General features: G+C 36.5%; 1 protein-coding gene across 2 annotated transcripts in view; it reads left to right on the top strand.

Annotated features, from left to right (window-relative positions):
* Positions 1–14,628, top strand: part of VTA1 (vesicle trafficking 1) — a 70,498-nt gene that overhangs the window by 40,777 nt on the left and 15,093 nt on the right. Inside the window, exons 5-6 of one of the 2 annotated variants that reach the window (XM_019967513.2) lie at positions 9,054–9,162; positions 14,016–14,189. In XM_019967513.2, the coding sequence (XP_019823072.2) occupies positions 9,054–9,162; positions 14,016–14,189 (283 nt within the window). Of the gene's footprint in view, positions 1–9,053; positions 9,163–14,012; positions 14,190–14,628 lie in introns of both variants that reach the window. The other variant, XM_019967511.2, reaches the window with a different exon arrangement.

The raw sequence follows: 14,628 nt of genomic DNA on the forward strand, positions 1-14,628 counted from the left end.
TTATAATGGACAGGGTGAAAATAGGGAGACCTATCAGTATATTATTAATGAAGTGAGGGCAGTGGTGGCTCAGACCAGAATTTGCGATAGAAAACATTATGAGTAGTGGTTAGACTCGAGATATATTTTGAATGTAGAGCTGACAGAATTTAAAAGATTCATTGGTAGAATATGAGAAATCAGGGGCTTAAAAATAACTTCAGAGTTTTGGGCCTGAACAACAAAAACAACAAGGCGTTTACTGACTTGTGGAGGAACAAATTTGGTAGAGGAAGATCTAAAATCAGTTTTGAACTTTGGGTGTTTTGAGCTATCAAATATACAAGTGAAGTGCTGAGCTGAATTATACATCCTGGCGTTCAAAAGAGAGGTCTGAGCAGAGGATATGAATTTGAGAGTTGTCACATCGTATTTAAAGCCGTTAGACAGGAAGAGATAGTCAAGGTCAAAGTTTTGAAAATTTGTCCAAGAACTGAATGCTGTGGCACTCCCCACCTGGAGATGAGAAAGAATCAAATCCATATGAAGGACTGAAAAGGAACACCTAGCAAGGCACAGAGCACCGAAAGACCTTAAGAACCAGGAAACCAATGTAAAGGAATTGCAAAGAGGTCAAAGTACTCCACTTTCCATGCTGGTGGGAACAAGTAAGATGAGATTTAAGCTTTGAATTTAGCAAGAGAGGAGTAATCCTCAACCTTGACAAAAGCAATTCCAGTGCATACTGGAGATAAAACTTGCATAGGATGGGTTCAAGAGGAACAATTGTAGACAGATAATATAAAGCATTTTCTTTCAAAGTGGCTTTTTGGTTTCCTGGTGGAGAATGATTTATATCAGATTTTCTATAGTTTAGACCAGGAGTTTATTTTTTATTATACCCTAATATGATTTTTGTGTGCACCAGATTTGAGAACCCCCCTTATAACATATGATTGGTGTTTGCTACCAATCATTCTTCAGTATAGCAAGTGCAAGTGATTTAAAAATAAATGAAAATTCTTGTTTAACCACTGCTGACTCCAGTGGCCAAAATTTACAGATATCAGCGACTCATCAGCCTAATCACAAAACAGGAACTTAAAGGCCAGGGACAAAAGTTTAAAAAAAAAGAAAAGAAATTTTTTTTTTTTTTTGGTAATTACTATTTCCCTGAAAGGATGTCTGTAGTCAGCCAAAAGAGTTAAAAGATTTCAAAAATATTAACATCTTGAAATTCTCCTTTTCAAATACTGTTTTATATTTAGCATCATTTATTTTAAAACAATTGAAAAGTGAATTAGCTTTGCATTACAACTGCCAAAATCTGCTCAAACTGTAAGCACCAGTTTCTAGAGGCATCTTGGAAATAGTGGGGATTAAAAATTAAACTATTGTATTGATTTATCTGCTTTGGAGGAGTTTTTTTTACTGTATTTATTAAAATGAACCCATTTCTGGTTAATATTTTTTAAATCTCACATACTAATGAAGGAACCCAAGATGGTTTAAATATCTCTATACTATTCATACTATGAAATTAGGAATGAAGGAACCTTCTAAAATCATTACAATACTACTTGCTTAACTAAGTCTTTAGACAATTTTAAATTATTTCAAGCCAAAGAAAATATGTCTCATTTTAAAAAGATTCCAAAAGAAAGTAATTTAATTCTCCTAAGCAATTTATTCATTTACTTTCAAAGTGATTCTATTTACCAAAATATGTCCCGTATAAACACACATTAAGTATCTAACCTTTGACTATTTAAAAGCCCATTTTTCTGTATTTTATATATTCCTGTCTAAATTGCAAATTGCATTTTGCTAATTGTAGCTAACCAGAGCACCTTGAAATGGGATAGCTGAGTTGACTGCTAGTGTGGCCTTGGGTAAGTCATTTTACTTTTGTAATGCCACTTTCTCATTTCTATGATGATGGAATTATAGATTCCTAAGAGAAAAACATGAAGAAAATATTATGGACTTTAGATAATTCAGGTATCACATTTAATGATGGGAGTTATTGCCTGATTTTCACATTGGACTCCAAAGCACATGGCTAACAGTTCATCTCATTATTGCTAGCACTTAGCATGGTAAGTGACTTGAGTAAATGCCAGATACCTGTGGACTTCCTGGGAATCAGGGTGTCATGGGAATATGAGCCTCAGAGAGGAGGAGACTTTTGACATCTTAAGAGGAAACCTCTCTCATGAGAGGAAGAATAGCATGAGAAAAGACTGAAAATGAGACAGAATCCCAATTGGAGTGAGGGTAAGGGTAGGAAATGAGACTTAAGCCATGTCCATAAAGTGGAAGGCTTTGAATGCTGGGTTAATCTGTATTTTACAATGATTCAGGCTTTAATGTCTCAGAGCCTTAGTGTGAGTAAAACGTAACCTGCTTAAATTTCATGGTTATGGTAAGGACTAGTTAAAGGGACAACATGTGAAAGTGCTTTATAACCTACAGTTAGTTCAGTAGCTCAGTCGTGTCAGACTCTTTGCGACCCCATGGACTGTAGCACTCCAGGCTCCCCTGTCTATCACCAACTCCCGGAGCTTTTTCAAACTCAGGTCCATTGAGTCGGTGATGCCATCCAACCATCTCATCCTCTGTCATCCCCTTCTCCTCCTGCCTTCAATCTTTCCCAGCATCAGGGTCTTTTCATATGAGTCAACTCTTCATATCAGATGGCCAAAGTACTGGAGTTTCACCTTGAACATCAGTCCTTCCAATGAATAATTAGAACTAATTTCCTTGAGGATTGACTGCTTGGATCTTCTTCCAATCCAAGGGACTCTCAAGAGTTTTCTCCAACACCGCACTTCAAAAGCATCAGTTCTTCGACACTCAGCTTTCTTTATAGTCCAACTCTCACATCCATACATGACTACTGGAAAAACCATAGCCTTGACTAGATGAACCTTTGTTGGCAAAGTTATGTCTCTGCTTTTTAATATGCTGTCTAGGTTGGTCATAGCTTTTCTTTCCAGGAGCAAGCATCTTTTAATTTCATGGCTGCAATCACCATCTGCAGTGATTTTGGAGCCCCCCAAAATAAAGTCTGTCACTGATTCCATTGTTTCCCCATCTAATTGCCATGAAGTGATGGGACCAGATGCCATGATCTTAGTTTTTTGAATGTTGAGTTTTAAGCCAGCTTTTTCACTGTCCTCTTTCACTTTCATCAAGAGGCTCTTTAGTTCTTCTTTGATTTCTGCCATAAGGGTGGCATTGTCTACATATCTGAGGTCATTGGTACTTCTCCCTGCAGTCTTGATTCCAGCTTGTGCTTCATCCAGCCCAGCATTTTGCATGATGTATTGTGCATAGAAGTTAAATAAGCAGGGTGACAATATACAGCCTTGATGTATTCCTTTCCCAATTTGGAACCGATCCGTTGTTCCATGTCTAGTTCTAACTGTTGCTTCTTGACCTGCATACAGATTTCTCAGGAGGCAGGTAAGGTGGTCTGATATCCCTTCTCTTGAATTTTCCACAGTTTGTTGTGATCCACACAAAGGCTTTGGCGTAGTCAATAAAGCAGAAGTAGATGTTTTTCTGGTATTCTCTTGCTTTTTCTGTCATCCAACGGATGTTCGCAGTTTGATCTCTGGTTCCTCTGCCTTTTCTAAATCCAGCTTGAATATCTGGAAGTTCACAGTTCACATACTGTTGAAGCCTAGCTTGGAAAATTTTGAGCATTACTCTGCTAGTGCGTGAAATGAGTGCAATTGTGTGGTGGTTTGAACATTCTTTGGCATTGCCTTTCTTTGGGATTGGAATGAAAGCTGATCTTTTCCAGTCCCATGGCCACTGCTGAGTTTTCCAAATTTGCTGGCATATTGAGTGCAGCACTTTCACAGCATCATCTTTTAGGATTTGAAATAGCTCAGCTGGAATTCCATCACCTCCACTAGCTTTGTTCATAGTGATGCTTCCTCAGGCACAGTTCACTTCGCATTCCAGGATGGCTAGCTGTAGGTGAGTGATCATACCATCATGATTATCTGGGTTGTGAAGATCTTTTTTGTACAGTTCTGTGTATTCTTGCCACATCTTCTTAATACCTTCTGCTTCTGTTAGGTCCCTACCATTTCTGTCCTTTGTTGTGCCTGTCTTTGCCTGAAATGTTCCCTTGGTATCTCTAATTTTCTTGAAGACATCTCTAGTCTTTCCCATTCTGTTGTTTTCCTCTATTTCTTTGCATTGATCACTGAGGAAACCTTTCTTATTTCTCCTTGTGATTCTTTGGAACTCTGCATTCGAATAGATATATCTTTTCTTTTCTCCTTTTCTTTTAGCTTCTCTTCTTTTCTCAGCTATTTGTAAGACCTCCTCAGACAACCATTTTGCCTTTTTGCATTTCTTTTTCTTGGGGATGGTCTTGATCACTCCCTCCTTTACAGTGTCATGAACCTCCATCCATAGTTCTTCAGGCACTCTGTCTGTCAGATCTGATTGCTTGAATCTCTTTGTCACTTCCACTGTATAATTGTAAGGGATTTGATTTAGGTCATACCTGAATGGTCTAGTGGATTTCCCTACTTATAACCTATAGACTAAACATTTTTGTCCAAGATTTTAATCCTATCTTGAATTTAGCTTACTTACTCCAGTAGTCTCTAATATATATCTTATACCCATGGCAAAATTTATTTCTTTTCCCTCATTCCCTGTCCACCTTGTATGTTTCTGCCTTTCTGACTTTGCTTATACTTCTCCATAGAATAGTCTTATTGCTTTCTACCATTTTTTCACATCATATCCGTCCTGCAAGACCAAACTGAAGTACTTTTTGCTTTACCATTTATCCTTTATTCCTGTTTTTTTCTTCATTCGGGGAACTCTTTGCTTTACTTACTCCAAGAAAATCTGTAGTACTCCCTCACTACTCTATTTTGTATAGTAATTCTCATTTATATTTTAATTCTATATCCATAACAAGATGATTAGTTCCCTAAAAACAGAAATAATATATTAACTTATTTGCTGAAGTATAGGTTAATAGTAAAAGTTTTAAAATAATGTTATTTTACAGATACTTAATTCAAGAAAACATGCAAACCTAGAGATTTTTAAGTGTGGGACGAATTCACTCTTTGCAGAGCTTCAGTCCCTATTGTTCAGGATTTTGAAACAGTGAAACTAATGAGGAAACTCCATGTTTTATTTAGCAGACATTGCTTATTCTGAAAGAATGGGAGTGGAGGGGGGGAAAAGTTGAACCAGATGATAATGCTATTTCTATATGTCAAAAATAGTCAAACACTGAATATTTCATAACATTCTACCTAAGTATATAGTAAATTTAACTGAACATCCTAAACTTAGTAGTCACTGCTGCTGCTGCGGACGAGTCGCTTCAGTCGTGTCCGACTCTGTGTGACCCCATAGATGGCAGCCCACCAGGCTCCCCTGTCCCTGGGATTCTCCAGGCAAGAACACTGGAGTGGGTTGCCATTTCCTTCTCCAGTGCATGAAAGTGAAAAGAGAAAGTGAAATTGCTCAGTCATGTCAGACCCTCAGCAACCCCATGGACTGCAGCCTACCAGGCTCCTCCATCCATGGGATTTTCCAGGCAAGAGTACTGGAGTGGGGTGCCATTGCCTTCTCCTTTGCCACCACAAATAATAAATCTGTATATTAAACAGAATAACTGCCATCCTAATCATTTAAGCTATCATATATCTGAGATGCATGTATTTGTTGGGCAGCTACTGTATGCTAGTCACCAAACTAAGTGCTTAATGTGTCATTAACAACAGACAGACATAGATCCTACCTTTGAAGAGCTTATATTTTAGAATATGCCTGTTGTGGTCTAGGGGGCTTCATAAACATACATATAAAATGCAACTAAATTGTGGTAAATAATGTTTTCTAAAATACGAGAAAATTTTGGGGAAATCAGGAGAAGATTTCAGAGGAAATGATGTTCATTCTGATATATGAAGAATGAGCTTAAGAGTTAGCTAGATGAGAAAAGGGGAAAAGGCAGAGGGAATACAGTGGGACCCATGTGTTTAGGAACAGAAAAAAAGCTGCCAGGGTAGCTTGTTTGTGGCAAGTGAATAGATAAGAACATTAGAGGAAATTGAACAGTCAGGAACCAAGTAAAGTAGGATCTGTAGCTAGAGTTAAAGTTTGTTTTGTATTTTAAGTACACTGGAAGCCATTAAAAAAACTGACATGAATCGATTTATATCTTGAAAGATCATTCTACTCTGAAGACTGAATGATAGAGGTGTACTGGGGATAAGGCAAGAATACAAGAAAGGAGGCAGATTAAGGGGCTGTTACAGAGAAAATGGGGAGATAAGACCAGTTCTAGATAGTTATCAGAAGCATAATCAACTGGGGTCCTGATAAATTAGATGAGGGAGTCAGTAGAGAGACACAGGGTAAGCGAAAGGTGCAAAACTTAATTCCCAAAGACTTCTGACCTGGGAGAATGAAATTCTGTGGAGGAAGGAGTTGGGGGGTGGGTCAAGAGAACAGTTGGGGACAAGTTACTTTGAGTTGTACATGAGACATCCAGGTGTAGTCTCTGGATATTTGTCAGAAGCAAATTCTAGCTAGATATATAAATTTAGGAATAAAGATGAAGGTAGTATTTAAAACCATGAGAATGAGTATGGAGAGGTAAGAAAATAAGCTGTAAGACATGAGTCCTGAGGCCTGCAGGAATCTGGCAGGAAGTACAATGGATGAAGACAGCCCACGGTGAGATAATAAATGACAACTGATAAGGGTATGTGAACTAGAGAGGGAGGTGAGGGAGCGGGGTGGTAGTATAGAGAGAACAGACAAATCTGAACATTAGTGCATCATCTGCAAGGGGTTGCCTCTACTGACTCATACAGTTTTAAATATGAAGTATATTTTCCACATAATTCAATACTAGAAAAGGCACAGAAAATCCAAATTCTTAACTTCTTGTTTGGTACTTTACTAGGATAATTAGTAGCAAATGAACTCTACTAGGATTATTAGTACCAAATAAATATGGCCCTAATGTTATTAGAGCTTCCATTTTTTAAACAAGAAGTTAAGAATTTGGATTTTCTGTGCCTTTTCTAGTATTGAATTATGTGGAAAATATAATTCATATTTAAAATTGTATGAGTCAGCATTGATTTAGCCCACCAAATTACAGTCTCTGCTTGGACAGGGTACTTAGGGTTATTTGGAGATCAGATAAAGGATTAGCAGCCAGAAAGATGTTAGGGAAAACAGAATATAGTGTCATAAAACCAGAAATAGAATGTTTCACAAAGTTTGGATGGTCTCATGTTTAATATGCTGCTGACAAGTTTGGTAAAATGATGCCTGAAAGTGTTGGTTGGATTTACTAGCGTGTGGAATAGGCTTTTGGTGACGTTAGCAAGAGCAATTCCTCAGTCGAACTGACTACTTAAAATTAAGTAAGGTAGAGACTGCCATGCGTGGGCACAGAACAGGAAAGATCCCCTGGAGTGAATTGAATGATAAAAAACTGAAGACTTTAAATATGGATGCTTCTGAAAAGCTTCTTTGTGAAGTGGAGCAAAATATAATTGTACCTGGAAGAAAATTAGAATCAAAGTATGGAACTTTTTAAGGAATTGAATATATGAGATAATTATTAAGAGAAGAAAAATTAAATATGCAAGTTCAGTCATTTGGAGGGTTACTTTTTTTTAGGTTTTTATATACTACTTACCTAGGGCTTCCCAAGTGGCACAGTGGTAAAGAATTTGCCTGCCAATGCAGGAGATGCCAGACAGGTTTGATCCCTGGCCAGGAAGATCCCCTGTAGCAGGAAATAGCAACCCACTTCAGTATTCCTGCCGGGAAATCCCATGGGCAGAGGGGCCTGGCGGACTACAGTCCATGGGGTCACAAAGAGTCTCTTCTGACTGAGCGACCGAGTACACAGACACCAATACTGCTAGTTGATGGTGTGGTGTAGTGTTAGTCACTCAGTCATGTTCGACTCTTTGCGACCCCACGGACTGTAGCCCGCCAGGCTCTTCTGTCCACGGAATCGTCCAGGCAAGAATACTGGAGTGGGTTGCCATTCCCTCTCCAGGGGATCTTTCCGACCCAGGGATCGAACCTGGGTCTCCTGCATCACAGGCAGATTCTTTACCGTTTTAGCTACAGAGACGCACTTATCTATAGCAATATGTAAAGAATCTCACATTACAGAATACTCAACTGAGTATCTGGACCGTATGCAGTACTTGTAGTTATTAATGACTTAATGGATCTTTACAACAGGCTAATTACAATTGTTTTCAACATGACAAAGTCATGTGCCTTCTCCAGCTTTCCTGTACATACAAATCACCAGAGGGGGGGAAGGGTCTCTTGATAGAGTATTTTGGTTCAGTGGGTCTCAGTTGGACTTGAAGAGTGCATTTCTAACAGGCTCCCAGGTGATAGCAATACCACTGATCCATGACTATAGAAAAAATATTAAGAAACAAGAGGTAACTAGCAGGTTTTTCACTGATTTCCAGTTCTCTTTCCAGCGACCCTGTGATGTATTATTTCCCCCTTTTTAGAACTGAGGTAAAAGATGTTTAGAGCTGTTAAATAACACAAGTTAAAAGGTAAAGTTTGCCTAGCTGTCAGTCAGTTGTTCATGTGTTTGCTTTGGCCACTATAGCATCTTAGTTTTTGTAGATTTGTACAGATAATTTTTCCCTCTTTAGTAAAAATTGTTGTTTTCTCTTATATTTAATTTTAAATTCCATTTGACCTCTCTCTCCTACGCATTAAGAGTTGCAAGTTCGTTGGAGGGACACTCCCATAGTTCCATTGTAGTCCTTTTCTGAAACATGAAACCTTAAAAGAGAACTAGTTATGTGTCTTGAGGAAGATGGCTTTTCACAAAGTTTGTCATGCCCTAGGCAGTTGGTAGAATCCAGTGATGAGGTGGGGAGATTGCCAGAATATTCCAGAGCTGTACCATGCAAAAATAGGTTTTATCTGGAAGTATGATATCGGTCATCATAATGTATAGTTTTATTTGACTTCTTTACTGCAGCCTAACATTGACATAAAAATATTTCTTTTAGAATGTGAAACACAGAAAGTATGCAAGGTGGAAGGCAACATATATTCATAATTGTTTAAAGAATGGAGAGACTCCTCAAGCAGGGCCTGTTGGGATTGAAGAAGATAATGGTATGTATTTATATAAGTGAAATGATTTAGTGGAATCATAACTGTTCAATATATTATTATTCAGAATTTTTGGAAACCATTTTATTTCCTTCATCAGGTCCAAAATCAGGTGTGAAATTATAAACTTAGGGACAAGTGAAAAATTAAGGCAAAACTGCTCAATATCTGTTTGTGTCAACAACAGAATGGCTTGGTTTTCTCCTGCATCTGATCAGATTTCACTGCTACATGGGACAGGTGGTCCTTTCGTAATCTATAAAATGTTTCCAATCCATAGAGAAAACTGAAAACTTATTTTTTAATAAGGTGAGTTTTGGAGGGGGAAGGGGGGGTAGGTAATACTTACACAAAATTTGTAATAGAGTATGTAAAAAATATTGAGTGAATTTCTCATTTCCACCATAGTCTTTATTATCCCAGATTCTACTGAAACCAAAAGAAGTAAATATTTTTTTAGTATTTTGTATATCTTTATGGAAATTATTTTTTAATAAATTACTAGTAAATAGGAATATATATCCTCACTTTGTTAACACAGTTGGTAATATACACACTGTTCTATTGATGCATCTGGGTGGTTGGCTTATTTATGCATTCACTTAAGAGGTCTATTTAGAATTTTATAATACCATTCAGTTAAAAAAAGCAGCACCATAGTTGTACATGTAGCTACTACGTGTAAACTCTTGCAACTCTTCTAGAATGCAAGCTTTCATATAGCATTTCAAGTGAATTTTTTGCTATTTCTGAAGAACACTTGTTTAATCTTTAGATAGCCTTTTATATATAGCACACCCTCAGAAATCTTTGACACTTGATGTTATTCTTGTTTGCAAAAGAGGAAACTGAGGTTTCAAGTTTTAGCTGTCCAGATTTCATAGACCCACAGAGAAGGGAACCAGAAATGGAGTTCTTACTCTTAAGTCCTATGCTCTTTTTACTAACACTACAGCGTGTATACTGTAATACTAAGTTGTTATTAAGTGTTTAAAGTTGACTGTTCTACAGCATGATTAAGTTTTGGGCTTATTTACATCACAACAGTGAAATTGGATTTTTTAAAGTTTATTGCCACAACTTTATTTCTCACTTTTTCATTTAATATTTTGGAATGTTTTGCATACTTTTCTCCCTGCTTTAATGCTGTCCATAGTCAGAATGTTTTATGTCAGTACTGCTTTGTACAGAACAACTAGTCATTTCCAGTTGTCCAAAAGAAAAGATCTGAGATCCTTAGCCTAACAGGCAAGACTCACCATGATATGGCACCGACCTACCTTACCGTCTTTATTTCCTCCTCCTGTCTCCTGTTGGCTTAGCCTGCTAGGGCTGCCGCAGCAAAGTACCATAGACTGAACGGCTTAAACAAAGGGTATTTATTTTCTCACAGTTATGGAGTCTGGAAAATCCAAGATCAAGGGCCAGCAGTTTGGTTTCTGGTGAGATGTTAATGTGATTACTCCTTGAAGAAGTTCAAGGGCAATTAGATATTCTACCCAAGATTTCAAAAGAAAGGTCTAGGCTAAAAGTGATATTTTGGAGTTGTCAGTTTAAAAGGAAGAAGGGAACCTAAATTAAATATTGGATAACCCAGGGAGAATGGATTGCTTAAGAATTAAAAGCAAAGATGGAACCAGCCTTTCTTCACCTTTACTAATCCTATTAGATTAGAAACTGAAGCAGAGGCACTTCTGTTATTTTAAGTAAGGTACATACACATACGTGTAGTAAATGTAAAAAGACATGTAATATTCATAATTTCAGACATTTGATTTATGTCTCAATTCTTAAATACACATTGAAAATGAAAATATCTTTAAAAAAAGAAAATGAAAAAATCTTTGTTGTTTTAAACATATCATTATACTCTTCAGTAGTATTTCAGAGGTGTCATTCTAGACACATTGAAATACCTAATGATCAATTTGTTTTTCATGTACTCTGAGGATCAATGACTTCTCTCATCTTAAAAATTTTATTTTCTCTTGAAAGTAGGAAGTGTTACATTTTGATCATTATCATGGTCTCTTTTGTTCTGAAATGGTTATTTTAGGTCCTCTATAATATTGTAGATTATTAAGTACATACTATATAATTTTTGTTTTAATTTCCCAAAATTAGCTTAAACTGAGTTTGTAGTTTTTATTCATTATTTTCATTCCATTTTATAGAGCTTCTGGGTAGTACAAAATTGTTAGCTATAGAATACTAATAATCCTTTAAAATATAAAAGAGAATATTTTCACTATATACTTTTCAACCTATTAAATAATTTAAAATGTGGCCTGGTGTCATAATTAGGTGTTAATGTCGTAACATCTAACAGTGTCTGCTTAGAAATGGCTTATGGGTCTAAAAGAGGATGTCATGAAATCTGAATACGTATTCAAAACCTTTTCTTTAAAACTGATTTTTCTTTTTCTCAATGTAGCATTGTATTCCTTGTATTATTAAATTTTACAAGATATTCTAGGTATAAAAGATACTATGTTTAATAAAAGTCTAATTTTCTGTTGTTCTATAAGTCTAGTAAAGCTAGTAAAAAATAATAGATACTAGGAACTCCCCTCATGGTCCAGTAGAAGCTTCCACTGAGCTTCCAATGCAGGGGACATGTGTTCAGTCCCCGGTTGGGAAACTAAAATTGTATATGCTGTGCAGTGCAGCCAAAAAATAAATACTGTACCTTTGTTAGTTTAGAGGAAAAGAAAAAAAAATATTCTTATTTTTGAACAGTACTGTATTACCATATTGTCTAAAAGTACAGAAGGAAGTCATACAATTGATACAAAAAAGCATTCTAGGAAAAATTTAGGCTTAGCTGAAGGGGAATCTGTTAACATTCAAACCCTTGAGTTTCCACATCCACTTGCTTTCAGTATCTGCAAAATGGTATTCTTTTTAAATGGTCAACATTAACCTATACTTCAGCAATAAAAACTAATGAAGGTAATTTTGAGGTTTTCTTCTTTTTTTTTTTTTTTCATTATGACTACATTTTTCTCCATGGCCTTGAACTTATTTATAGTATTTGCTTTAGAGTTATTTTCCACTAATTTCAATATCTGGGTCACATCAGGGTCTTTTCCTGTGTCTCTTTTTCACCTGCATCTGGTCACATTTTCATCCTCTCCCCTCCCCCTGTATCTCTGATTTTTGTTATTGATAACCTTTGTAGCTCCTCTGCATTCAATTATCTTCCTTTGCAAAGTCTTGATTCTTGTTCTAGCAGACAATTAACTTGCCTAAACTGCCCCTCTTTTGTTTCAGCTTTAAGGCTGTTGCTTTCTTCAGGGCTCCTTAGACCCTTCCCTGAGTCTGCCTGCATAATTTAAGGGCCATATAGGTATTTAGTTGAGGTTCATACAAGCATTTCAAGGCTCACTTCTCTGCAACTCCTTTTTTTGCATAGACTTTTGGGTGCCCTCAGGTGAAAAGTGACATGAAAGCAAACCTTCCCTGGTGAGATTTCTTCTGTCAGGGCTCATCTTCATTCTAATTTCTACCAACTTTTTTTTTTTTTTTTGGTAACATTTTATTTTGTATTGGGGTGGAGCTCATTAACAATGTTGTGATAATTTCATGTGAACAAGGAAGAGTCTCAGCCATGTATGTACATGTGTCCCTTCTCCGCCATACTCCCCTCGCATCTTGGCTGCCACGTAACATTGAGCAGAGTTCCATGTGCTACACAGTAGGTCCTTGTTAGTTATCCATTTTAAATATAGCAGAGTGTGCATGTCTGTCCAAACTCTCTAAGTGTCCTTTGTTCACTCTCCAGTGTCTTTATGTTTGTTTGTTTTTTTCCTTCCCAGGATGTTTGTGTTAGAGTTCTCTAATATGGGAACAAATTATGTTAATATATATAACATCTACAAGTTCACTTAGTAAAATTCCCAAAAGTGGCTAACTCTTTATTACTCCTTTCTACATAGACAGCTCAATGTGAAATTTCATTCCTTTGTTTTTGTTGATTAATTTGTTGAATGACAAACACACAGGTAATCATTTAATAGCTAGTAAACAATAAATCTTGAGTAAAAGGCAGCTGTCAGAAAATAGAGCTCTTAGGGAAAGCATAAATGTGGTATGTTTTGCTGAAAAGTCCTTTTTTTCCCATAAATTTTAAGAATGAGTTTAAAGAATTTACTTTTAAGAAAAATATAATATATGCATAGATCTTACAGAGTTGGAAAGTATTAATTTAAAGAAATGTTATTCATATTGCCAGGGACAACTAAGTATTGTAAGAAAAGGAAAAAGTTAAAACAATTATTTTAAGAGAAGCTGCATATCAACTGTATTAAATAGAATTGCACTTGAAGGTCTGTCATGTTCATATATCAGAAGAATATTTGGCATTCTTATTTCAAAATACAGATTTCCTCAACTTACAATGGGGTAATATCCTGATAAACCCATCATAAATTTGAAATAACTATGATTTGAAATGCATTTTATAACGTACCTTACTGAACATCATCGCTTAGCCCAGCCCACCTTAACCTACAGCTGGGCAGAATCATCTAGCACAAAGTCTATTTTGTAATACAGTGTTGAGTATCTCATGTAATTTATTGACTAGTATACTGAAAGTGAAAAAGAGAATGGTTGTGAGTGTATCAGTTATTTACTTTTGTGATCTCGTGGCTGACTGGGAGCTGTGGCTCCCACTGCCCAGCATCAAAGAGAATACTATACCACTTACCGCTGCCTGGGAAAAGATAAAAATTTAAAGTATAGTTTCTACCAAAACCATATCACTTTTACACTACCGTTTTAAAAAAAAGACAAAACCATAAATCAAGAACTGTCTGGACCTCGTTTAACATTTCATGTATATCATATAGTAGATGTTGAGGAAAATGAAGATGCTGGAGCCACCTCTCTGCCCACTCAGCCACTTCAGCCGTCATCTTCCACATATGACCCAAGCAACATGCCATCGAGCGGCTATACTGGAATCCAGATTCCCCCCGGTGCCCACGCTCCAGCTAATACCCCAGCAGAAGTGCCTCACAGCACAGGTAGGAAGTTGAAACTTAACAGGTTTGAACTCTTCCTTTCATAAATAACAACTGCTCCTCTTATCTTATTTTTGCCTCATAATGATGGTCCTAAAGCACAAAGTGGTCTTTAAATTCCACTTGAACCCACAAAAAGAATCCTTTTCACTGAAGTGTTTTTAATTTATGTATTTTTTAAATTGAAAGATATTTGCTTTACAATATTGTGTTCATTGAAATTTTAATACTAGTTGTATTTTAATTTTTTTTTAAATGACAGAATATTTATGTGTAATTGATTACTATTTACTATATATTTTATTAATAAGTATAGTGTCTATGTCTATAGTGTCTGTATGTCTATAGTGTCCCTGGTGGCTCAGTGGTAAAAAATCTGCCCGCCAAGCTGGAGACCCAGGTTCCATTCCTGGCTTGGGATATCCCGTGGAGAAATGGCAAC

The sequence above is a fragment of the Bos indicus genome, chromosome 9 (assembly GCF_029378745.1).
Source record: "Bos indicus isolate NIAB-ARS_2022 breed Sahiwal x Tharparkar chromosome 9, NIAB-ARS_B.indTharparkar_mat_pri_1.0, whole genome shotgun sequence".
Classification (NCBI taxonomy): Eukaryota; Metazoa; Chordata; class Mammalia; order Artiodactyla; family Bovidae; genus Bos; species Bos indicus.